General features: G+C 33.3%; 1 protein-coding gene and 1 non-coding gene across 2 annotated transcripts in view; one reads left to right on the top strand and one right to left on the bottom strand.

The window, feature by feature from the left end:
• LOC148944366 (uncharacterized) overlaps positions 1-22,933 on the bottom strand; it is a 469,003-nt gene extending 446,070 nt beyond the window's left edge. The window contains exons 1-4 of the mRNA XM_089099911.1: positions 22,848-22,933; positions 18,245-18,421; positions 14,404-14,562; positions 9,488-9,994 (exon numbers count right to left, since the gene is read on the bottom strand). Coding sequence (XP_088956037.1) covers positions 9,488-9,994; positions 14,404-14,562; positions 18,245-18,311 — 733 coding nt within the window. The 5' untranslated portion in view covers positions 18,312-18,421; positions 22,848-22,933. The remainder of the gene's footprint in view (positions 1-9,487; positions 9,995-14,403; positions 14,563-18,244; positions 18,422-22,847) is intronic.
• On the top strand, positions 4,142-4,333 carry LOC148944367 (U2 spliceosomal RNA). Its single transcript, XR_016142901.1, has one exon. It is a non-coding gene; the product is annotated as a U2 spliceosomal RNA (small nuclear RNA).
• Positions 22,934-24,809: the final 1,876 nt, after the last annotated feature.

Below are 24,809 nucleotides of genomic sequence, written 5' to 3'. Positions count from 1 at the left end.
TTGTCAATTCAGTGTTTTGGCCACATTTTTAGTAAAAATAAAGAATTTTAAATTAATCTAGTTAATGAAAAAAAGAAAAGATAAATTCTAATAAGAAGATAGTGAGTACTGATTTAACTTCTGAATCCTTACGGTAGTTTGTATTTCTATTTTTCTCTTGTGATTAAAAAATCAACTGTTGTGTCAATTTTTGAGAAAATTTATTAATTTCCTAATATAAGTTATATTATTAACAAGTAGCATGAATGAATACCTGCAGCTTCAATGGGGGGAGGGGGGTATTTGTTTGCAAGAGTGAGGTCGTACGACCCCGTCCAGATTCAAGAAAGTAATTTTTTAGTTTTTTCCTGAATAGGGGCTTGGTTTTTTTTTGTATTTTGTTCCATAAATTGGAAAAAAAGCGGACTTTCCCTCACTGGATTATAAAGAATGATAATACCCTCCCTAGGGCCGTGTCCAAAATTTATATTTGGAGGAGGGGTTTATAAAATGTTTAAAAAAGATGATCGAAAATTTTTTTAAATGCTTTGTGCTTCGTTTTAACGAATCAGAAAAAAATATTGGGGGGGGGACTCGAGGGTACCGAGCCGCTAGAAGTTTCGTGAAGTTACACAATGGATCGTCACCAGTGGTGTCGTTGGGGAAGAGGAGACAGTTTTCTTTTAATATGTGCTCGGTTCATGTTGAATCCTGATTTTGTGTTTATGTTTTTGAGCAAATTTAATAACTTCACAATACTACTTGCATTATTGTCTAGTAGTATATTTCAGCGTAAATGGCAATTACGTTGAAAATTTAACTAAATCAAAATTCACCATTTGCATCCAAGGGTGGCAAAAGTGTGTATATGTGGTATTTATGGACCAGTTAAGTAAGTTAAGTTGAAACTTTCAGTGTCTGTGGTGTATAATAGTTGCGTACTACGTGTCTATTGTCAAGGTTGTAACATGATAGGAGCTGGAATCTCTTCAACACTATAGAAACCAAAAGATTATTCAAATTTTCAAATTACTTATATTTGAATATTTCTCCCCTAAACAGCAATAGATATAATTATATTACAACTTTTGTTAAAAAATTGTGTCCTCTTGAATTCCGTGTGAATTTATAGAATTTATTTATGTTTATATTATAAATAAAAAAAAAACAATTTGTTTATTTTTAGTGATAAAAGACAATATTGGGGGCTTTTGAGGGCACCATGAGGGGGGGGGAGTTGGTGGGGAGGATTGTGTAAAGCAGTGCATATACTCGATCCGTCCCCTCCATTCGGTCCCTTCCGGCCCCCTAAACAACCCCAATACACCGTCGAATATCCTAAGCGTAATGAAAACCACGCTATCATTGCCTAGTCTATAGCGGTAAACAGTTCGAAATCGGGTTTTATAATGGAATACTCTCGAGTAGTTAAGCAGAGATGACTTAATAATTCAAGAGTAAAAAAAAATTTTTAAACATGTGTCAAAAATATTATACTACAGCAAAAATTTTAATTATTATATATTGAACCTTACAATATCTACATTATTCTATTCTTAAACCCGGACCAGTAATATGTGAATTAAAAACTGTCAGACATTGGTATTTTATAAATTACAGAAATCCATTTTCAATAAATGACATTATTTGGCACGTGATGTAACTAAGTAGGACTTTTGTACTAGCATTTCTTAACAAAGGCACCACGTTATATAGGTACTGTACTGTGTCCTATCTTTCCCTTGTTACGTTTCCCTATATTTGGGACAATCCTTTTATATTTGGATTGTCCCAAATCATTGTGTATTCAACAAATTTCGTAGGATAGTGTTAAACCGTGACGAACAGTAAGCACAAATGTACATCTTTCCCTTGTTACGTTTCCCCTATATTTGGGACTATCCTTTTATATTTGAATTGTCCCAAATCATTGCTTGTAGTCAACATATTTCGTAGGATAGTGTTACACCGTGACGAACAGTAAGCAAAACTAATCACCTAAATGTTGCAAATACTTGGGTGCATAAAACATTGAAATCAACATGGTTAATGTATCTTAATAATTATCATATACTCAAAAATCTTACTCGAATCCTCATTGCGCATGTTGTCATGCGCACAGGTTAAATAAATGCCGGATAAATCTTATCGAGGCTTTAATAATTTTTTTTTTTTTTATTTTTTTTTGTTTTTTTTTTTTTACAACAAAGATAAAATCCTTGAAAATAAAATTTTTTGCTGATGTTACAAATAGATGCAATCTCTGGTTTTTTGATGAAGTTTTTTCTACTTCAAGATGTTCGTTGCTTTGCCAACATATAACGTTAAACAAAATTTTAATACAAAAATTTCTAATTAAAATTAGAAGTTAATATGGAACATCAGGGTATTTTTTTGGGGGGAGGGGGGGATCTGACCCGCCACCAGAGACACGGTATGCTGTCAGTTTGGAACACCGGGCGAGACCTCAAGAAAGGCTAATAGGATTCTTTTGAAATTGTCAAATGTTAAATGGGACATTTAAATCAATCAAAATACACGCATGTCACATTGTTGCAGTTTCTTTTGTGTGGGGGGGGGGTCCTACAGGATAGTGAAACGTTTACCATGAGAGATAAAAAATCGTTTCGTTGTATTTTATTGAAAAAAGGGCTTGTTTTATGTAATTTATAGTTTTATGCTATTTATAAATTTTTGATATACTGAGTCATTAAAACAAACAATATCGTATCGGAGAAATCGTATCGAGGCTTGAATATTTTTTTTTTTTTTTTTTTTTTTTTTTTTGTTTAAACAAAGAAAAAATCAATGAAAATAAAATTTGTTGTCAGGATTTGTCAGGATTAGTTGTCAGGCACCACGATATATAGGTACTGTACCGTGTCCTATCTTTCCCTTGTTACGTTTCCTTGTCGTGCTGATGTTACAAATCGATGCAATCTTATGTTTTTTGAAGATATTTTTTTCTACGTCAAGATGTTCGTGGCTTTGCCAACATATAAAGTTAAAAAAAATTATAATATAAAAATTCTTAATTAAAAGAATAATTTAATATCGAACATATGTTTTTTGGTGTGGGGGGAGGGGGGGATTTTAAAATAACCAAGATACACTTTATTCGTTCAGTTTTGAAAAAAGGGCGATAGCTCAAGAACGGCTCAGGGTACTACGTTGAAATTGTCACATGTTCAATGGGAAATTGAACTAAATCAAAATACATTATTTTCAAATTGTTTAATTTTCTTTTGTGTGTGGGGGGGGGTCCTACAGGATCTGTACACTTTGACCCTGATAGAGACAAGATCGTTTCGTTGTTTTTTTTTGAAAACAGTGCTTGTTTTATGTAATTTAGAGTTTTCTTATTTTTATAAATTTTTTATATACTTATAAAAAAAAAAAAAACAATATATAGTCTTTAAACTTTTTTCGAAATATGTACGAATTTAAGTTATATTTTGATAATTTTTAAGTTTTTTTGTAAATTACTGGTAAAAAAAAAAAAAAAAAACTCATATTACGTATATATTATTTATTTTCGACATTAAAAATGTGCTCTCTATCAGGCGATTAGGACATTTTTATCAGAAATAAAGCATGTTTTTACTATATAAAAAAAAAATCTAGAACCTTGATTTGTTAATGTGAAAATGTTTCATTTGAATTTATCAAATCATTCTTATTTGGCTTTTGAGCTGCCTTGATCAGGAAGGAGGTGCTCCAGGGGCACAATTTGCTATGGGGCAGGGGGGACTGCCCCATCCAGACCAAAGCTTGAGCGCCTCTCCGACCACTTTTGGTCCCCCCCCCCTCAGCTTAACTTGAGCGTCGTAAAAATCTAAAGACAAAAATAAACACATAAAGAAAAATTACAGGCTAAAGTTAAACAGTTAATTGGTGTTTTTTTTGTATCAGAAAAATTTTTATTAGTTCTTAATATATTCTGAAAATTTTGTTGAAGCCTATATTGGAAAATTTTCCGTTTACTGTAAAAATTTTGATATAAAATTTGAAATTATTGGAAATGTTTCATCTTTTTTATAAAAATCTAAATACAATGTGATATTTTCATTTACTGTTATTAGAGCATTGAAACCGAAATTTAAATTGTGACAAAGTTTCTTATTCGGATTCTTAGAAACTCTTTGACAAACCATATTCTATTATCGCTTCTCGGCCTTTTGGCTATGATCAATTTATTGTATCTCTTCTTATAAACTGAATATTCGAGAAGGTTTCTACCTTGGGCCCAAACCTTCAAACTTACTATTTAACATAAAAGAGATATCGCGGCTTGCTACGCTCAGGTCATACGTTGACCTGGTAGTACAGGATCGTTAATATTAGCACTACCCTTTCAAGATGAAATTCAAACTCATGAACCTTAAAAACTGACGTCTTATGCGCTTCCTTATACATTGTAGAAACCATATCTGTAGTTTTCTAGCCGTTGAATATCCTAGATGTTTTTCCTACATACTGACACCCTTTTCAAACCGAAAGTCTTTAAATTAAGACTTCTAGAGTAGAAAAACTGTTTTTTTACAAAAACTGTCGAATCATCAGTACCTTTACCCTAGACAAAAAATTTTTTGAAATGCAGAATGAAGTCCAAAGAATTTCCTTGGATATTGTGTATAGGTTTAACTCAAGCTACCACAAAATAAACTTTAATTGGTTTATATTTACGAAAGGAATGTTGATTGTCATACTGACCGGTTTTCCAGAATTGTTTGGTATGGCAATCTTGCCTTGTTTATCACAAAACGAAAAAAGCTTTGATAAATATATTATCTATACATACATAATTGCTGAAACAAATTGGAGGAACAAAAGATGGATTTAATGTACTTATTTGACAGACAAACAAAACGATATGACTGGAAATCGATAACCTTTAAAGTGGGAAATCTTATGATTTTTTTCTATAATAAGAAAACTCAAAACTTTTTTAGGTTTGATGGTTAATATATTTCTATGATAGTCCTTGATTGTCTATTCCGCCAATAACAGTGAATGAATTTTTATTACTACCTTTGAATAAATAATCTTGGATTTTAATAGATATTGAAAAAATTAGTAGTATAAATCAGCAAATCGGTGATTTTTTAACATTTTTCTTTGCATAAAATTCAGAATAAACAGTTGTATGTCAAAATAACAGATTTTATTGCAAAATTCAGGATGTTTTTTACTTCATCATGAGACTTCTAAAAGAAGAAGGAGGCATCAAGCCATATTGAACCAGTAGTTTAATACAAAGAACTTCAAAGCTAACATAGAATAAAACCTGAATAATTTGGCCGAAACAAATTTGAGGAACAAAATATGTAGTTATTTGACAGAAATACAAACAAAATTACTTAAAATCAATTGGCTTTGAAAGCGGAAAGGTTAGGTTTTTTTTACACAGATGTAAAAGCTTAGAAGGGGGGGAGTAGGGCCAAGCAGTTTAAAGAAGAGTCATAAAGCTCTAGTTCGCTTATGACGAATTCAAAATTTATTAATTGTATGAGAAGACCAAATATTAATCTTGAATTTTGATATTTCTCAAGAGGGGAGGCTGACTGATTTTGCTTGGATATGTCAAGAGGAAAAATATTTCTTTACAGTCACATTAAATTGCTCGAATAGGCAGACCATGCCGGAAAATTCAAATAAACAAACAAATATATTAAAATACAACAGTGTATTTGGTATTTAGAATATATTTTTCCAACACTTGATATGTGAGGGGGACGGTTACAGCCCTCTCAAATCCTCTAAAGAAACGAGTTTACCTGTAAGCGAACGGCTCCCAATATGACAGAGTATTTCTCAATATTTCAAACTTATTTTGAGCAGCACTGCTTTTCTTTGTATATATCTCCGTATTTCTTTACTGTCCAGAAGATCCTGAGCATTCAAATATTAATTCAATTTATAAACATGCCAGATTATGAAATAGGAAATCAACAAAATCCAAGTTTTTCAATATTAATCTAGGCAAAATAATAAACTTTCTGAATATTCAGGTTGCATTTTTAAACACACAACCTCGAAAGGGGGGGGGGGTATTAAACCATATTTAATGAGCATTTTAATATTTTTGCTTATAAAAAAAACAAAATAGAAAACCTGAAAAAATTGGCTTGATTCCCCCATGTTGGGGGACCATTGAATGTATTTATTCGACGAAAAAATTAACAACACACTTGCAAAAAGTAACATTATAACAAAACACCATAGTTCATGTCAGCTACCAACTTATTTTTTTTACTTTTTTCCGTTACTAGTACAAGTTTATGGACTTAATTCAGCTTACAATAAGCAATCTAAAATTTAATCAGAACTTTTGAATGTGTTCAACATAATCGATTTCTATGGCCTATAGGAAGGGAGCTGACCCTTAGTTGCGCCTCAGGCACGTAAATTACAATGGGACAGGGGGAGTCCCTCCAGTCTATTATGTTAAATAAATAAAAAAAAAATTTCAACTCAAAGTAAGGGGCAATATTTGAATTAAAACGAACAAAAATTGTTCCATATATGAAAGGAGTTGCCTATGCTTCAATCCCTCGCTCTTCACGTTAAAGTTTCAGTACTTAAAAAAAAAACTTAAAACTTAAGGAACTGGGACAAAATGTCAAAATTAATCGTAAAAAGCAAAGTATTGAGGAGGGAGCAGCCCATCTCATGTACAGAATCCATTCTTTTAATTTAAGTATTGCTCCTTATATTAAGTTGAAAAAAAAACATGTCTTTTGTTTGCTTATTGTCGGATCATTTCTTTAAATAATGCCGGGAAATCCACAATTCTCCTCCATGGAAAAAATAAATTCCAAAAAGGTAGAGTCCGAGTCTATTGAGTTTTGAATTTGATTAACTTTGTGGAAATGATGAGAGACTTAGTGCCAAGCCATGGCTAATTAGAGTAAAGCCAAGACAGATAGTTACTGTGAAGGCAAAGCTGGCATTGAAATGAGTTATTTCACTTGTTTATGATAGACTATTATCCATCTTAGGGCAGAACTAGCGTAGACAGACATAGAGTAAGGGTAACTCAAATAGTATATCAGTTTTGTGAGCCATTTCAAAGAAATTTGACACTAAAAAGATGATTCAAAGATAAAATGAAATTTTACTTAGAACCCAACAAGAACTCGAAGAAAAGAGTATTGAGTGGCTAGCTGGGACACACTTGAGGTGTTGGCTTTTATCTGTTCAGAAGATCAGCACAGCCAGTCATTGAAAGGAGATCAGCAACGGCAGTTTGAACTCGTTTCCACTTAAATTCCATATGCATTGCATCTTTTGGGTCCAAGAAATAGCTTCAATAATTTTGCATTTTAAACATTTGTTAGGACTTATGGATCTGTTTGGGGAATTTGTGTTCACCCTTTATTGCACATGCATTTTTGAACAGCCACTATAGTTTCGACTTAGCGTAAAGTGGCATCTATCTTTACCCTGTAATGAGGAAGTGGTTTGGAGACAGTCTTTCTGTAGCAAGGAGGAGTACAAAGAAACCGGCACAACTCTTTTCAAATCATTTGCAGCGTCATTTTATGAAGAAAGTATCACGAAGCTTGTTGACAGAAATAAAAAATGCCTCAATCGCTAAAGCGATTGAGGCATTAACCCTGGTTGTAGATCACTTTTGGCAATAAAATAAATTTTATATTCACCCCTGTTTCCTTTATCGGCAGTTTTCGTTCAGATGAAGTTTTGTAGTAAAACAATTTGATTTACAAATTAAGAAAAACATTTTTTTTTGTGCTTAAAAAATTGATCTTGGATTCACTAAAAAGTTACCATAAGTGACCTCGCACATATGAAATAATAAATTTACTAAAATAATAATTCCTGCTAAAATCATTTTCTAAACTTAAAAGATTTAGTAATATAGTAAGTAGTCTCACCAAAGATCCAACATCTAAGATTGAGAATATTCAAAAAAGGGATTTCAAAATTGCTCTTGGTTCATCCTTCAGAGTTTGTAAGGACTCAGTTCAACTTAGCTTAGCCTGACTTCCTTGTGAACAAGATGAAAAAATTTACCATGCACTTCAAACTGAACTGTCTCATGTCTGACTTTTGTCTTTACATCCCTCGTAGTATAGATGAAGTGGAATTCGATGATATAACAAGACTCGAGTGTTGTAAACAATAATTACAGTGGGACACAGAGTCGAATATAAAGTCAAATTAATATACTACACAATCTACTTAAGCCATCTTTAGGAAAGTATTTTCGTTGAGAAAATTTTTAAATTTCTTAAATTTTTATTGGAGCAAGAAACTGCTTAGTGTTATAAATGAATACGAAAACAAAACCGAAAGAAAATTATCAAAAGAACGAATTTTTAAGTAAGAGAAAAATATGAAAAAATTGACGATTATAATATGACTCGTACACTGAGTAATTTCACAATATAATTGACTATTAACACTTTACTTTGATAGGACTCCAATTTATTCTGTGGTTTTCAAGCCATTCGAAAATAAAGCTTTTTGACATTTTTGAACTTAATTTACTTACAAACTAATACTTTCCATTACTTTTTTTTTTGTGCGCGAAGGTAAGAACCACAGGACCTCGTTTTTTGTTAAATTGTTGGATACTTCAAAATTCTGATAGTCATGCGTTTTGAAAATAAAAGAATTCTATTTGAATACCCAGTTGAAATTACCCATTCAAAGATATTTTACCAGGCACTTGACAATAACATTAAACACAATGACAATAAGACAATGACAATAACAGACCTATTTCTAACAGTTGTCGTCGATTTACCATAGACTTGTCGAGTCCAGCATAAAAAAAAACTAGAAATTTCCATAGAGCAAAGCGTTAGTTCAGATCAGAGAATTAACTTGCATGGAACAGCTTTAATTATTCGACGTCTATCCACTTCTGTTTACGAAAATCACTATTCTATCCAAGGTTTTAATTGTAAACTATTAAATATCAGACTTCTTCCTAGAATGTGTTTTTAGGTGATATTTCAGGGCCGACTTACCTGAAAATGTTCTATTGCATAAATTACATTTGAATGGCCTCTCACCTGTATGCACAACTAGATGCTGTTTCAAACTGCTTGATGTAGAAAAACATTTTTTACAAATATCACATTTAAATGGGCCCCCGCATGCATGCACTACTTGGTGGCGTTTCAAATGTTCTGATTTAGAAAAACCTTTCTTACAACCATCAAATTCAAATGGGTTCAAGCATGTATGCATAATTTGATGCTTTTTTAAATTGTCTGATCTAAAAATCCTTTCTTACATACATCACATACAAATTGGCTCTCACCTGTATGCACCATTTGATGGTTTTTCAAAATGCTTGATGTAGAAAAGCATTTCTTACACATATTACACTTAAATAGCCTCTCACCTGTATGTACTATTTGGTGCTTTTTCAAATGCCTTAGTTTAGAAAAGCATTTGTTACATAGATTACATTCATATATTTTTTTTCCTGTCTGTACACTTTTTTGAATTTCTAATTTTTTCTGCCTCTTACTGAGTAGAAATGATTCTGTAACCTCTAAACCCTTGTCACCAACGTATAATTTTAATAAATTTGAGATTCCATTACTAGATGTAGTCTGTGACACTAGTGATTCATTTTCCTGCATGTCTAGTTCAGAAACGGTTGGCAAAAAGTGATACTGTAACACTGGATGTTGTATCATATCAACAATAGATTCTCTAAAACAAATGACACATTTCCTTGTCGCTCCCATTTGGTGATCCATGAAATGAACAACAAAATTACTGTAATTATGAACTACTGCAGGGCAGACATCACACTCTATTGGTGAAAGCTTTTCACAGCCAGTGTCAATATGAAGATCTAGAACCAAAAGGGATTTCTCGACTTTTCCACAGCAGCCGCAACGCCAGATTCCAATTGTCAATTCTTCAATAGACTTCTCTGTCAGTTTTCTCACCATAACGATCGGTTTTGGGCCTAAGAGTATTTGCTGACTCACATTATCAGACCTGCACACAGTAGAATGACACATCCCTATAGAAAAAAAAAATTTAATTGAATTTCTTTTCTGAAATTAATAAAATAAGAAAACCAAAGAAATTGGCATTATAACAATTAGGGCTCGATCGATATATGGACCGGCCAATATTTTCTGACCAATATAGGGGTCAGTGTCTTTATCGGATATCGGGAAATAAATATTGGATATCGGTGGATTTGTTTTTATTTCCTTTATGTTCAACTTATTCAGATTGCCCTGTAGAAAAAAAATATACACTGGATGCAGCAATGTTCAAAATGTATGGTGAGTTCAAAAATGTACAACTTCTACTAAAACAACTAAATAGAGTAAAATAAGCCATACATTTCTGTTTAATGAATGTATGGGTGAAAGATCCAAGGCAATCGATTAAACCAAGGTCTAACTTCATCATATAAGCCATTATTGTGATATTGCTTTGTCAACCTTTTGACAACCTACATGATCATAGTTCCTTTTGATTTAGTTCAAAATATGCCTATACATTACTTATAGGTCCACCTTAATACCCTTTGCTTATTTATTATCAATTTTTGTATGGGCATTAGCAGCATTATTGGGTTTATGCAAATACCATCTTTTTTTTTTTTTTTTTTTTAACATCCCCTTCAACACCCGATGTTCAAACTTAATGCACAAAATTAATTTTTGAAATACGCTCTATTTACAGTATAAATGCACATAGTGTATTTGGTAAGTTAGAATTTTCCATAAATATTTTCTCAAATTTTATCTTCATAGGCTTATCCTTGATAGTAGTCTACTAGTATCACAGTAGTTAAGGTGGTATCAGGAAAAGTAGTTCCAGTGTTAGTGTTAAATTTGCATAAGTAGTAGCAAGAGTAGCAGAGGTTTAATTACGGTAGTAGCATGTAAATCATGACTTTTCATCAGTTGAATATCCCTTTCATAAAGCCCCAGAAGTTTCACCTTGGCACAAAAAGCCATTCGAAAAATATTGCTGCTATGCGATTTTGACCCCCTTTTCATCTTAATACTCTAAGCCCTACAATTTATTGGAATTGAAGTATTGGTTGGGGTAGTTTAGTAGCAGTAGCAGTAGTAGGATTAGTAGCAGTGATAGTAGTGCAAGTAGTGACATGCGTATACCACCTTTGTCAATTGATCTTCCCTTTAAGTGTTCTCTGAAAGTTCCAACTTAATACCAAAATCCATTCTTGAGATACGCCCTTTTCACAATCTACATGCACATAGTGTGTTTTGATTTAGTTCAAACTCCCCCTCAATATTCTGTCAAGTTTTCAACTTCATATGCTTAGCCTTAATTGAACTAGTATTATAGTAGTAATGGTAGCAGTTAGTATTGGTCGATATTAAATATCTATATCGATACATCACACTAAATATCGATATCGAAACGGAAATATCATATATCTAAAACGATATTCTTTTGTTTTTTTCTATCTACCGGTAAATCCAGAAGAAAAGATCCAACAGAGAAAATTGTTTCCCAAACGGTAGAGAAGAAGAATAATGTATTCAATCCATTGACTCATCTATGCTGATACACAGCATGCACAGCTGTATCCAGACTTTCACATAGCCTGTTCGCAAACTATGTTTAGTGAGGGCTCTCAAATGCTGCTGAGATCCTCCGATAGGCTTGGTTAGATAAAATACCTTCGAGGCTTATAGGCCTTTTTTTAGATCACATTCGTCACGATTGCCACATAATTCAATTCGCGTTACAAGAATTTACATATAACCCCTGACGATCTTCTCCAAGTTGAATCAAATAGCCGTAGACATGGAATTGCCCTTTCTGGAATCTGTATCAAGTGTTGCAAGTGCCATGACAAACCCTGCAATTCAGTCGCTACAGAGAATCAAGCCAGTTTGTCGGATTACCCAGTAGCCAGCAGTTGCATCTGTCACGGCTTTCCAGACTCTCAGTAGGGAGTCTTTAGTTCCAAGAAAAACTGATCCACTCAAGTCATGGAAGTTTTGTAATATAGGTCTCAGAAATACCTATATAAATTTGCTATAACATTAATGTCCATGTCCGCCACCAATGCCCTTTCTGAGAGTGAATTCCAAGCGTGACCAGTTAATCATATGGTTCGTGGGAACAAAGTGTAAGCAAGGTGCAGCTTGGTCAAATAGAGACCAATACTCTAAAGCACGGACTTTTGATGTAAATAGATACATCGAGTGATTTGGATTTTATGCCGACTCCGGATATATAATATTTATCTAGTATCATGTATCCATCACAAGTCATGGAAGTCTGAGAAAATTTGTAAAGCTCTTTATAAAAAGCAATAAACGTCCCTAAAAACGACAGACGCCCCTATTAACGCCTCTAAAAAGACAAGGAATCTTAATAAAAATGGCACCATCAGATTGGGCATATCAGAAAATCTCACTGTAGGGGTTTCTAGCTTCCATCTGAAAAAATGTGGAATTGTGTAATTTTTGCCAGAAGAAAGATCATGCATTTGGGTTATTTTGTCGTTGTTTTTTTTTTTTGTCAGGGTGATAGTATCGAACCAATGGCCAAATAAAATCGGGAGAGGGCTATCTAAAAAGGAAATTACAGTTTTAGTTCCCCAATTTGTGACCAAAACGATAAGGGGGCAGCTAGATCCCCCTACCACGCCTTTTTTCCCCAAAGTCATCCGATCAAAATTTTGAGACAGCTATAAAGATCAGCATAGTTGTAAAGTCAAATAATCATGCCCTTGGGGATGACACGGCCCTGCAAATCCCAGGAAAAAGGTTGTAAGTTGTGAAATATGTGTAGTGTCTACATTTAGTATTTGATTTTGGGAAGTAAACAGAAATATTTTGGGAGGGTAAATTTTCTAGTGGGTGAATTTTCTGCAGTGGAGATTTTTCAAGAAGTTTTATCCATGGGGAGGGAAGTTTCCGGGATGAACTTTCAAAGAGAAATCATACACGGGGAATTTACCAGAATTCTTATACTAAATTCTTTGTCTTTGCCGTATTTTTTTTTTGGCCAATTTAATTTTACATGTGAAGATATAAAAGGGAAATAGGCCGAGGAAAATTTTCAAAGAATTTGAAATTTTCTGGGGGATTTTTGCGTGGGGGGGGGCGGCTATGAGGAAATCTTACCTGGGGAAAATTTCCATTGAAACATTGAGAGGGGAAAATGTCCAGGAAACACTTTCCACGGAGGGAGTATTTCCGGCATGATTTGAAAAACAATTAAATAAAAAAACAGTTTTTTTCAACTAGAAGTAAGAAGTAACACCCAAAGTTAAAACGACCTGAAATTGTCTCGTGTATGAGGAGTGGGCCCCTCTCTTCAATATCTCATTTTGTATACCCTTTGTAACTTTTTTCCCCCAATTATTTAAGAACAACACTGGGAAAAAAGGGTCGTTTAATTAGAGTAAGGAGATTTTTAAAATAAAAAAGAGATTTTGGTGTGAAGAGCGAGGTGTTAAGGAGAGGTTATCCCCCTAATGTACAGAAAAAATTCTTTTCTTCTGAGTTTTAATGTAGCTCCGTACTTTCAGCGGAAAGAAAAAAAAAATCATTGATTCTGCTGAAACGCAGAATCAACTCACAGGGTGTTGACATCAAAATAAAATTTTCTGAACTTTCAAATACGCTGAAAAAAAATGGCTATCTCAAAATTTTAATTGGATATCTTAGGGAAATTATGGACGTGGGGGGCTGGTTGCGTTGCAATCAATTTTTATTATCAAAAAATGCACTAGCCCTTTCAATTTCCAATCGAACGACTCCTTTTTGAAGTTTCTAAGAGAACTTCTTCTACAAGAAACGCCCTGGTCTAAAACAAACCAACCAAAAAAAATAATAATGCTAAAAATAATAAATAAATAAATGATACACTGTGTCAACATCGGTCTTTACTTCCTGTGATAAAAAGATATTAACAGATAGAAAGTCAATCTACAATAACATTGTTTGAATAATTTACACAGAAAGAATAAAACCCACAGAGCAAACAAATACCAGTCTAGAAACTTGGAATTTTAGATATAACAAGAGGTTGGAATAAATTCAAGAGTGATAATTTTAATTGTTATGAAACTGGCCACATAAATTTAGAGTTTTATTCACAGATTTCTATATCCAGTAGTTAGTAGTTAATGTTTGTGAATAAAAACAAACTTCTACTGACTCAAGACTAGGTGGCCAATGAATTGGCACTTTGTAAACATTGTACAACTTTTAGCCTACATAAAAAAGGGTGTACAACATTAAATCTTATAATCATTTTGTGTTTAATGGTAGTAACGCTCTTAATGCAAGTAAAAACTTTCAGTAACTGTATTTGAATGTATAACATTTTCTGCTTTATCTTAGCAAAAACAAAAATTCCGCGGAATTTTTTTTTTATTTCTAAGTAGAAATTGATGCAACGACAACATTCGGTTAATTATACCTTGGTCATTACAATCCACTTCCAGGGAGTCGAATTCTAGAAGTGACGTGGAAATCCTGGGTGAAACAGACTCATGGAAATTTTGATATTCTGGTGATAGAGAAGAATTTGAAGATTCCATTAGGGTTTCGGCAGCACTTGTTGAAGGACCTTCTACACCTACAATACCAAACAAAAAAAGCTATAAAAATACAACCCCGACAAATAATTCCAAACACTGAAGCTCCCAAACCCAAGAAAGCACCGAAAACACATAGGAAAATTTAAAACGGTGGTAAATCGAAAGCCTCAAACAAAACTGAAGAGTGATAATCTAAATATTATTTCAATATATTTTGTTAATTACTTCCTTATTTACAAGTATTTGAAATAATTTAAAAAGCGTTCCTCTGTTAAGAAAAAGAAAACAGGAAAATTTTATTGGTAGCAATATCGATTTTGCTACCAATGTAAAGCAAAAACTAGTCAATAATAATTCACTTAATGTTCTTTGTTACAACATCAGAAGCATCCAGGATAAGTGGTTCAAGTTTAAAGATTTGATTTCATTCAATGGTGTCTGCCCTTTTGACGTAATAGGATTAACAGAGTTTTTGCTTCACATTGGTAGCAAAATCGATAATATCAAGGTATTTACAATTGGCATGTGTTAAGGTATCATCGGGCCTGCTTATAGGCTTGGGATGCTGGTTACTTTCTATATCGGAATAATTAAAAGCAATGTTATTAGAAAGGGATAAATTAGTTCAAAATGAAAAGTCACACATTAGTAAGTCGTCAGGCATTCTTGTTGGGTATCTTCTCGATTGGGTTTTGCTTTGACCATCATCTTCGCCCGAAGAGACTTTGCGAGGGGTCGTAAATTTTTGTGTTACTGTCTTGGTCGGCTTTTTTTTTCTTCTTTTTTTTTTTTTGATATGGCTTGGGGCTTCTACCATCGTTTCAGGTGCTGGTCACATTCACTAGTGTCAGAGTGAAAAATCACTAGTGTCATAATTATCGGAAAGCCATGTCTCTGTTAATCCTATTACGTCAAAAGGGCAGACACCATTGAATGAAATCAAATCTTTAAACTTGAACCACTTATCCCGGATGCTTCTGATGTTGTAACAAAGAACATTAAGTGAATTATTATTGACTAGTTTTTGCTTCACATTGGTAGCAAAATTGATAATATCAAGGTATTTACAATTGGCATGAGTTAAGGTATCATCGGTCCTGCTTATAGGCTTGGGATGCTGGTTACTTTCTATATCGGAATAATTAAAAGCAATGTTATTAGAAAGGGATAAATTAGTTCAAAATGAAAAGTCACACATTAGTAAGTCGTCAGGCATTCTTGTTGGGTATCTTCTCGATTGGGTTTTGCTTTGACCATCATCCTCGCCCGAAGAGACTTCGTGAGGGGTCGTCAATTTCTGTGTTACTGTCTTGGTCGGCTTTTTTTTCTTCTTTTTTTTTATTTTGCTATGGAAAATCAAGCTTAAAACGAAAACAAATATTTTGCTATTAAAGTATAAATGAAACTTAAAACAAACAGAAATTAAATAAACAATCAATGTGAACAAAACATACAATATATATTAATGTAAATGAATAAATAAATCTTAAAACGAGTGAAACTTAAAATGACTATGCAAATCAAGTTTGAATCGAATAAAAATAACTACAAACAAGAGTTTGGGTATTGTCTCACTGCAGAAGCCTAAAACCTACAGCATCATTTTTGATTGGATGTGTTTGGGGAAATGATGGGCGAGGGGGGGGGGGGGAAGGGGGCTAGTTCCAATCACTTTCGACTATTAAAAAGGGTACTAGCCCTTTAATTTCCAACCAAATGAGCATGTTTTGAAGTTTCTATGACAACGCTTTCTATAAAAACCTTATATGTCCCCAGGGCATAACTAAAACCCTTGCCCTGAGGGTTGTGGGGGAGTGTCCTCCTCAAAAATATATTTTCTATCTGGAAATCAACTATGCTGAACAAAATGGCTATCTCAAAATTTTGATTGGATGTGTTTGGGGGACGGATGGGCGTGGGGGGAGGGGCTAGTTGCCCTCCAATCACTTTTGACTATGAAAAAGGGCACTAGCCCTTTAATTTCCAATAAAATGAGCCTGTTTTGAAGTTTCAATAACCACACCTTCTATAAAAGCCTTACATGCCCCCAGGGCCTAACTAAAAACCCTTGCCCTGAGGGTATTGGGGGAGTTTCCTCCTAAAAAATATATTTTCGATCTGGAAATCAAGTGAGGTGAACAACATGGCTATCTGAAAATTTTGATGGGATGTGTTTGGGGTAATGAAGGGCGTGGGAGGGAGGTGGCTAGTTACACTCCTATCACTTTTGACTATTAAAAAGGGCACTAGCCCTTTAATTTCCAACCGAATCAGCATGTTTTGAAGTTTCTACAACAACGCGTTCTATAAAAAATTTATATGCCCCCAGGGCATAACTTAAAACCCTTGCCCATAGGTTTTCTGGGGAGTATCCTCCTCCAAAATATATTTTCTATGTGGAAAACAACCATACTCAAGAGAATTGTTAACACTAAATTTTTAGGTTATGCTTTGGGGGGACTGCGTGTCCTGGGGTGGGGCTATTGGATCTCTCATCATTTTCTAATCTTAAAACAGAGCCCTAGAACTATAAATTTTCAATGGAATGAGCCCCCTTTGAAGTTACTACGACGACCCCTTCCATATGAAGTGCCTCTGGGAAAAAAAAATATTACATAAATAAAACATAGGAGCCGTATGGCCTTTACCAGAGGCAATGCTATAGCGTTGCCTCTGAAAGGGCTGAGACTGTATTTTTATATATTTTTATAATTTATAAATTCATTTTAATAAATTCAATAGATTTTTAAATTTATACAGATCACTAGCAGGAAAAAAAAATTTATCACTTATGTTGCAATCATGAATATAACTTGGTAACAAAGAGCAATTGAAGCCAGTGGTGGTTCTGACCTTTTTTGAGTACATATAAAATCTTGATTAGCCCCCCCCCCCCTGATTTGTCTCCCAAAAATTTTAATGCCAAATATTAACAGAATTTTATTTAGCACTAAAATATTTTACTTATTCTTACTTTATATACAAACAGATATGGGAAAACAAAAATTTTTGGCATTCAAATTACTTATAATTACTGGTAACTGTGCCCTCTACTTTATTTTGATGAAAAGAAAATTTCAAAATTATAAGACAACTATGAATGCTACATTATTTATTTGAAATTTTGTGCCACTGAAATTTTATTTTATGCCAATAGAAAATTAACAAACCATATTTCATATAAGAATATAATCAAAAAGCATTTCACACAAATTAAAAAGAAGGCACAAAGGCAAACTTTCAAAAGGTAAGAGCCTTTTCCAAGGGATATTAAGCTTGAAAACTTTGAATTTAAATTATGAAATTTTAATAAAATTGCATTAAATTATTGCTGTTTAATTCTAACAAGGCATCCTTTAATGAAGGATATTGATCCTTCAGATACATATTATGGCTACCACATAGCAACCTTCACTTTTGGTTGTAATGTTTTTTTCTTATCATGCCTGTAATCAAGAAAGAGCTAACTGATTTTATGATGCCTCCTCAAACAGACAAAATTACAATTAATATATCAACCTTTTGTGTTTTCTATAGCAAAACACTTTAATCTACCTTAGCTCTTAAGGGCTTAATTCAAGGGTATATGCAGTTGTATGTATTTTTTTTTCCTGAACAGTACTCTATAAGCAAGATAGGAAGAAAAGAAAAAAATGATTTACTAGAGCAAATGTAGCTTTATTATTATTCTTATACTGCAAATTTAATTAAAAAACTTACCATTCTTAACAGCACAAACTTCAGAAAGGGAAACATCTTCAGCCATTGGAATTTGAGGCAAGTCCATAACAGAGCCCCCCAATTGAGTAAATACCACTTATCTAATGTTTACTACTGGCAATAACAGTTGGATACACTAGTCCCGTTTTACAAGGGGTGATTAGAAGCACAAAGTCCCTAAAAATACACAAGCTACAGTGACTCTTTCAAATAACCATAAAGCTGATTGTGTCATGATTTAGTTGAAAGTATAAGTTAAACTTCTTCAGAAGTCAATAGCATTTGAAATATGATTAGTTTTGATTTTTTTAAATAAAGAGCATGCTATAACTCAAAAGTTGTTTCCTTATCTAACTGTAAACAAAGTTTAATTTGGAATTTAACTTATATCCAAATTTCAAAGTAAAAATCCGAATTTAGTTTTTTACTTTGAAAAATATAGAGAATGGTTAAGGAGATATTCTCATTTGAAGCCTAAACTAGAGCACAATGGTATATTTTGCAGCTAGTTCAGTAGCTTCCTCAACAAAGGTCCTTAAGAATGGGATGTTTTCACATCTTTCTTTTCTAGGATAGGAGGTAATGAAAGCTCAAAAACAGTATATCTTTCACTTAATTTAAAAATATTTCCACAATAAATTGCAGAATATAGGCTTTTATTAACTTGGAAAAGTGACACCTTCTCAATCTTATTCAAAATCTAAATGTGAAATAAATTTTAGAGGGAGAGAATTTCAGAAGGGTGGGGATTTTACACATGGTGAGGGGAGAGATTTTTGGGGAGAATTTTCTGCAAAAGATGAATTGCCTGCAGGGATAATTTTCTGGATAGAGAACTGTCTTAACTATGGTTTTAAATAATATACAACTATACAGCAAGTTGTATATTTTTTTTTCTCTACCATCTTGTTATATATCATGTATTTTTTGTTAAAACATTGGCTGAATTCTTTTTAGGGGACATGTGAAAACCACTTGGAATAAGTCTAACCACTCAATTTTGATAGAATTGTTGAAATCATATGTCACTATAGGGTCTGCTCAAAAGCTTTAATCAAGATTTGCAAGTAAAATGATTATGATATTTGAAAAGAACATAAAAAGGGCAAAAAGGCCTGTTCTCCATGAAAGAGAGGTTGAACCATCCCTAATTTTTTTTGTTTGGACAGTAGAATAATAGTTGCAATTTGGGCAACACATTTTTCCACAAGGGGACATGGTGAAAAGTAAGAAAAGCCATATTCATCAAAAACACACAGAAACACTTTAAAATGTTTGGTAGCAGACTAGAGTAACACCTCTTCTGAAGGTAACATCATAATAAAAAATACATAACTATTTTACTCCCTATTTTATATTCTTTTTCAGTATAGATTTCATCACTGTGACAAAAACCATGCATTCTTCCCCCCTCCCAATAGTTTCATACATAGACCTAGTAATATCTTTCCTTGTTATTGAATGTTACCGTAAGCAATTGGTTTTTTGTTGAAAAGTTATTTGTGCAGGCTAATGATTTGAAGCAACCAGTTTTGTCTGAAACTGTTTTCAATATTGGTGTAAATGTATGACCTTCCACCTCATAAGGAGAAATGTAATAAAACAATTCTTACTTCGTATTATGCAAAATAATCCTAAATAACATATTTTTCAGCAGGAGAACCTTTATCATCAATTCTTTTTAAAGTTTTGCCATACAGTTTTTGAAAAAAACCATGCTTTTGATAAGCATTTTGTTGGTTTTCAATGTTGTGCTGAAAGATGTGTCATCCTATAAATTTATTTATAGATGGCAGAATACTTTCTGCACAAATTTTCTAGAAGTTTCTTGGTACCGGTCTAGAATCCAGTGTAAACGCAGGAAAGACTGCATATAGAATTTAAAAGATGCCATGTGAAAAACAGGTTTCTGCTGGCTAGTGATGTGTTGCTCACTCTGTGACAAAGATTTAAACTTGTTTTTTTGGGGTTGAAGGGGCGAAAAAGGTACCTAGATTAGGTTATTTATTTAATTTGTGCTATGCCTTACCCCCTCCCCCCCCTAATGTACAAATATATAGCCTAAATTTTTTTCTAAACTATAATATTTTAATCCTATTTTTTTTTCATTAGCATCAACAAAACTTCCCTTATCAGATGTTTACTTCATTCCAGACAAGTACCAGTTTTTTTTTTAGTAACAATCTGCCATAGCATGTATATTTCCATACTTCTGCCACTGTGTTTTCAATTCCAACACATCTAAATCATTTTTTAAGATGACATGGCATTTAGCAGATTTTTCAAAATTGTACAAAACATTACTGTAAAAAATTATGAATTTCTTTAAAAAAACTGGAAAAATAAGGTAAAAAGTGAAGAGAAAGGTTTTCCTGCTGGAAAATATGTTAACTAGGATTATTTTGCACATTATGAAGAAAGAATTGTTTTATAACACGTCTACTTATGAGGTGGAATGATCATAAATTTACACCTCAATATTTACCCAAATTTAATTTTAAAAGATGGATTATACTAAATAGAAGGGAGCATAATAATTAGACTAATAGGAATATTCTAAATATTATAAAGTAATATTTTTTCATTGTTTGGTTAGTTTCTTTTTACACCCAAGGGCTATATGAGACAATAAGGCTAGAAAGTATTGATGATGACCAACTGAAAATGCGAACCGAACAATAAACAACAGCATAAAACTAGCAATCTAAAAATATATGTCTCTATTGTTTAGAATCTCCTGAAAAAGTTCAATTCTATTCCTATATTGGTAGCAGGCCAAGCCTATGTTCACCTTGTCCCAAAACATGTCAGTTATGGAATCATAAACACATTGACACAAAAAATACAAGCCCATTTATATTAATTAGGGTGTCAGGACAGAGGTAAACAAGGCATACCTGCCAATGGTGTTGGGAAGGCTGGCCAGGAATTTAGAATTGACATAGGACCATTAATTTGCTTGGACTGACAGGCAAACAAGTGTTTGAAGCCTAATAGTAAGGGCCACCAAATACCTAATGTGTCAGCCAGGCAAGTGACCTAATTTATAAACCTAAACATTTGTACTAATAAAAACTTAATTCAATATTAGTTAGATCAACAATTTGCTGGGAATTGCAAGGGAAATAGGCATCTAAAACCTGAAAGGGCCTGTCTGCCTAGACTGTTAGGCAAGTGAACCCATTTATAAGCTAAGACAGTTGTGCTAACAAACAATGAATTAAATATTGGTTGACTGTCTGTGTTCGTGTCTTGGGTTTGACTATCTAGAATTGTCATAAGCTCAGAAAGTTTTGCAAATAAATAAAGCCCTGATAGTCAGCCAGAAATGTCCAAATTGTGTTTAATCATGAAGAACAAATTTGTAACTGGAGCCCCAGATGATAATCCACAGACCTTATATGAAGGGGTCACTATAGTTAAAAATAGTGAAAATGAAATTTGCTCAGAATGCTAGAGTGAGCTGAGGCAATGAATAGATATTATTTGGAAACTGATTGGAGACAGCAGGCACCTTCTCCCTGCCTATCCTGAAGAGAGGCTTGAATACTAAGCAGTAACATGGGCTATATTGTGACCCCATGTGAAAATGAAAATAATATTGTTGGTATGTGTGTAGCCCATGGGCTTGTATTATGTATACAAATCAGTAAATTTCTAGGTGGTCTGATAATTTAGCTAGGATGAAAGTAAAAACATCATTTGAAGCCTTTTATTTTGCTCTTTTATAATTCAATAATTGCTTCTTTTACAAATTGCATCTTGAGCCCCTCCATTGGCCCTGAAGGCATTTTATATTAATTCTGAAAAAGCATAAAAAAGCTTCAAATTAAATTTTCACTTTCATCCTATCTACATTATAAGTGCCATTGCACATTTAAACGAAACTTTACCCCCCTTCCCCTAATGTACAAATATATACCCTGAATTGTCAACATGAAAATTTTGAATTGCCAAATTCAGTGCTATTTTTGCTGATGGCATTTGAAAAACTTGAAATGGTAGGAAAACAGTTTGAATTGAAAATCAAGTATTTTGCAGGGGAGGTTATAACTTCTTTGTATGGTTACAAAAATGAAATACCTTTGGGGCCCCTTTAAGTGCTCAAGATGCAATTAGCAAAACAAAAACAATTCTTGCTCTATAATGTGCAGAATAATCATATTTTACACATTTTTTTTTGGGGGGGGGGGGAGAACCTTTATCTAGCATACACTTCTTTCCTTATTTTTGCAGTTTTTCTAAGAGATACATGTCTTTCTTAGACCCTATATAATTAAAGAATATATACCCCCCTTCCCCTTCACAGAATTGCATTCTGAATCTAAACATAACATTCACTTGCATCACAAATGAACTTTACCCCTATATTAGCCATAGGCTATGGTGGGTGTCCTTAATGGGACATCCACCAATTTAAGGCTACACCTAGACAAACTAGGGGAGAGGGCATAACTGTAAAGGTTAAGAACAAACAGCTTTAAAGTATCAAACAGAGAATTCAATTGTAGGCCAGTCACTCTAATTAGGCCTATTCAGTGCTTCTTTCTAAGAACTAGCCTAAGCCTATGTATAGTCTTTATGAGTGACTAACAAACCTTACTTTTAATGCCTACACCTAAAAATAAACCCAAATGTCTGAATTCCAGTTAGAGATAAAAGAATCAAGTAGGTCAGTCTGCTCTGTAAACAGTTCTGATTTTGGTATCTAAAAATGGCTGTCTTGCGAATCGGGCCATCTATTTTTGGTGAGTTAACATAGTTTTCTGTTCACATTGACATAGTTTTCAGGCTACGTTTAATAAAAGCCGCCAACATTTTTCTGACTTTTATGAAATATCTAAGATGTTCCATATTTTGGCAAGATAGGATTTAAAGAGACAGCCTGAGGACCTTAATTTGACTTCTTATAAGCATTTATTTATTTGCTCTGATCAGTGGTTTAAGGACTCTGATGAGATTGTCAATTGATTTCTCTAATATTCTGTGTACAGTTAACTATAAGATCCCAGCCCTTTGATAAAGCATAAATCAATAATATGTGCAGAAATTGTAGAATCTTATATTTGCAATCTTTATACTTTGATGGGTAGAAGAACGGGACTATAATTATCCCCAATATTTGTCATGGAAAAATAAATGAATTTTTCAAGGATTTTTGAGTTCAAAGTGCAATGATGTTTAAAACTTTATGACAAGAAGACAAAGTTGCTAAGACTTGGAATATTTGAAGTTCAAGAGGTGATGTTAGATAACGAAAAGATCCATCAAGATGCCAGCTTAATTAACTTTACTGGTTTTTACTATTCTATATATTTCCATCGTTCCCCATTTGCTAACAGACCGAGTTATATCTTCGTCCTAAAATAGATCCTTTCCTTCTTTGCCTCTCTGATCTGTGCATACAGATTCAGTAGCCGATACTTCACCCTCTCCTCTTGCCACATTTGAATCTCCAGGTCCTGCAACCCTTTCTTTTCTCTCTCAATTATCACACCGTACCCATGCTTTCGTTCCAAAGATCATACAGGCCACATTTCTCCTTTACTCTCTTTATTGCAATTAGCTATTCTTAAACTTATACAGGGCGTTTAAATTAATAAGTTGCTTTCGCAATACAGCAGCTGACATCTTCAGGAGTTTTTTCGAAGGTCTGGTCATATCCACGAGTCTTTTACTTCTCAATGATGACCTATGATTCTCCAAATTATATAATCATTTTACCTTAAAAACCCGTTTTAAATACTCTACCCAAACGAACTTCAATCTAGTAGCAATTTCATATCCCATATTTCGCCTACTTAATCCATAGCTTAAATAATCTTAGTGGCAAGTACTTGTTTATGTATATTTGTATCATTAATCATTCCTACCCGGCTCGCCGTCAAGATCTGAGTCACGCTTCGCTTTTGAAAATCCATCTCTATATTTTAATAAACTCACCCTTTGCTGTCAAATTACAACCTAAATTTAAACACTCTTTTTAGGACTCAGACGAATTTCCTCGGACTCAACCCTTCTCGCTACATATTTTTAGTTCTTCTTTTCCAAATACATGCTTGTCCTATCAACAAGATGCTATCATTTGTTCATTGATTCTGCCACTAACACATTATCATCCTCAAACATTGCCTGGATTTTATCAGCACTGAATTTTTTCATATTCAGAAACTTAAGTGCTTCTTTTCTAAATGCATGCTTGTCCTATCAGCAAGATTCTATCGCTTGTTCATTGATTTTGCTACTAAAACCATATTTAGCAAAGCAAAAACTAGCTTAGCAGAAACTAGTTCCTGAAATTTCAAGATGTACATATTATAGACAAAATATGGACATAATTTGGCTGAAAAGGAAACATTTTTGGATGCTCAAGGGCTATATTCATTGACCAAAAGGTTGACAACTCTGAAAATAATACAAGGTATCAGGGTTGCCACCATCAGTATGATTTTACTAGATCTAGTAAAAAAAATCTAGTAAATTTAGAGGATATAGTAAATTTCCCGATATCTAGTAAAAGCTAGTAAAAAGTCATGATTAAAATTGAACAATTTGTTTTTATTTT

This window comes from Artemia sp. Qi Xiang Cuo, chromosome 14, assembly GCF_049724085.1.
Source record: "Artemia sp. Qi Xiang Cuo chromosome 14, ASM4972408v1, whole genome shotgun sequence".
NCBI lineage: Eukaryota > Metazoa > Arthropoda > Branchiopoda > Anostraca > Artemiidae > Artemia > Artemia sp. Qi Xiang Cuo.
This window is presented reverse-complemented; position numbering and strand designations above follow the sequence as displayed.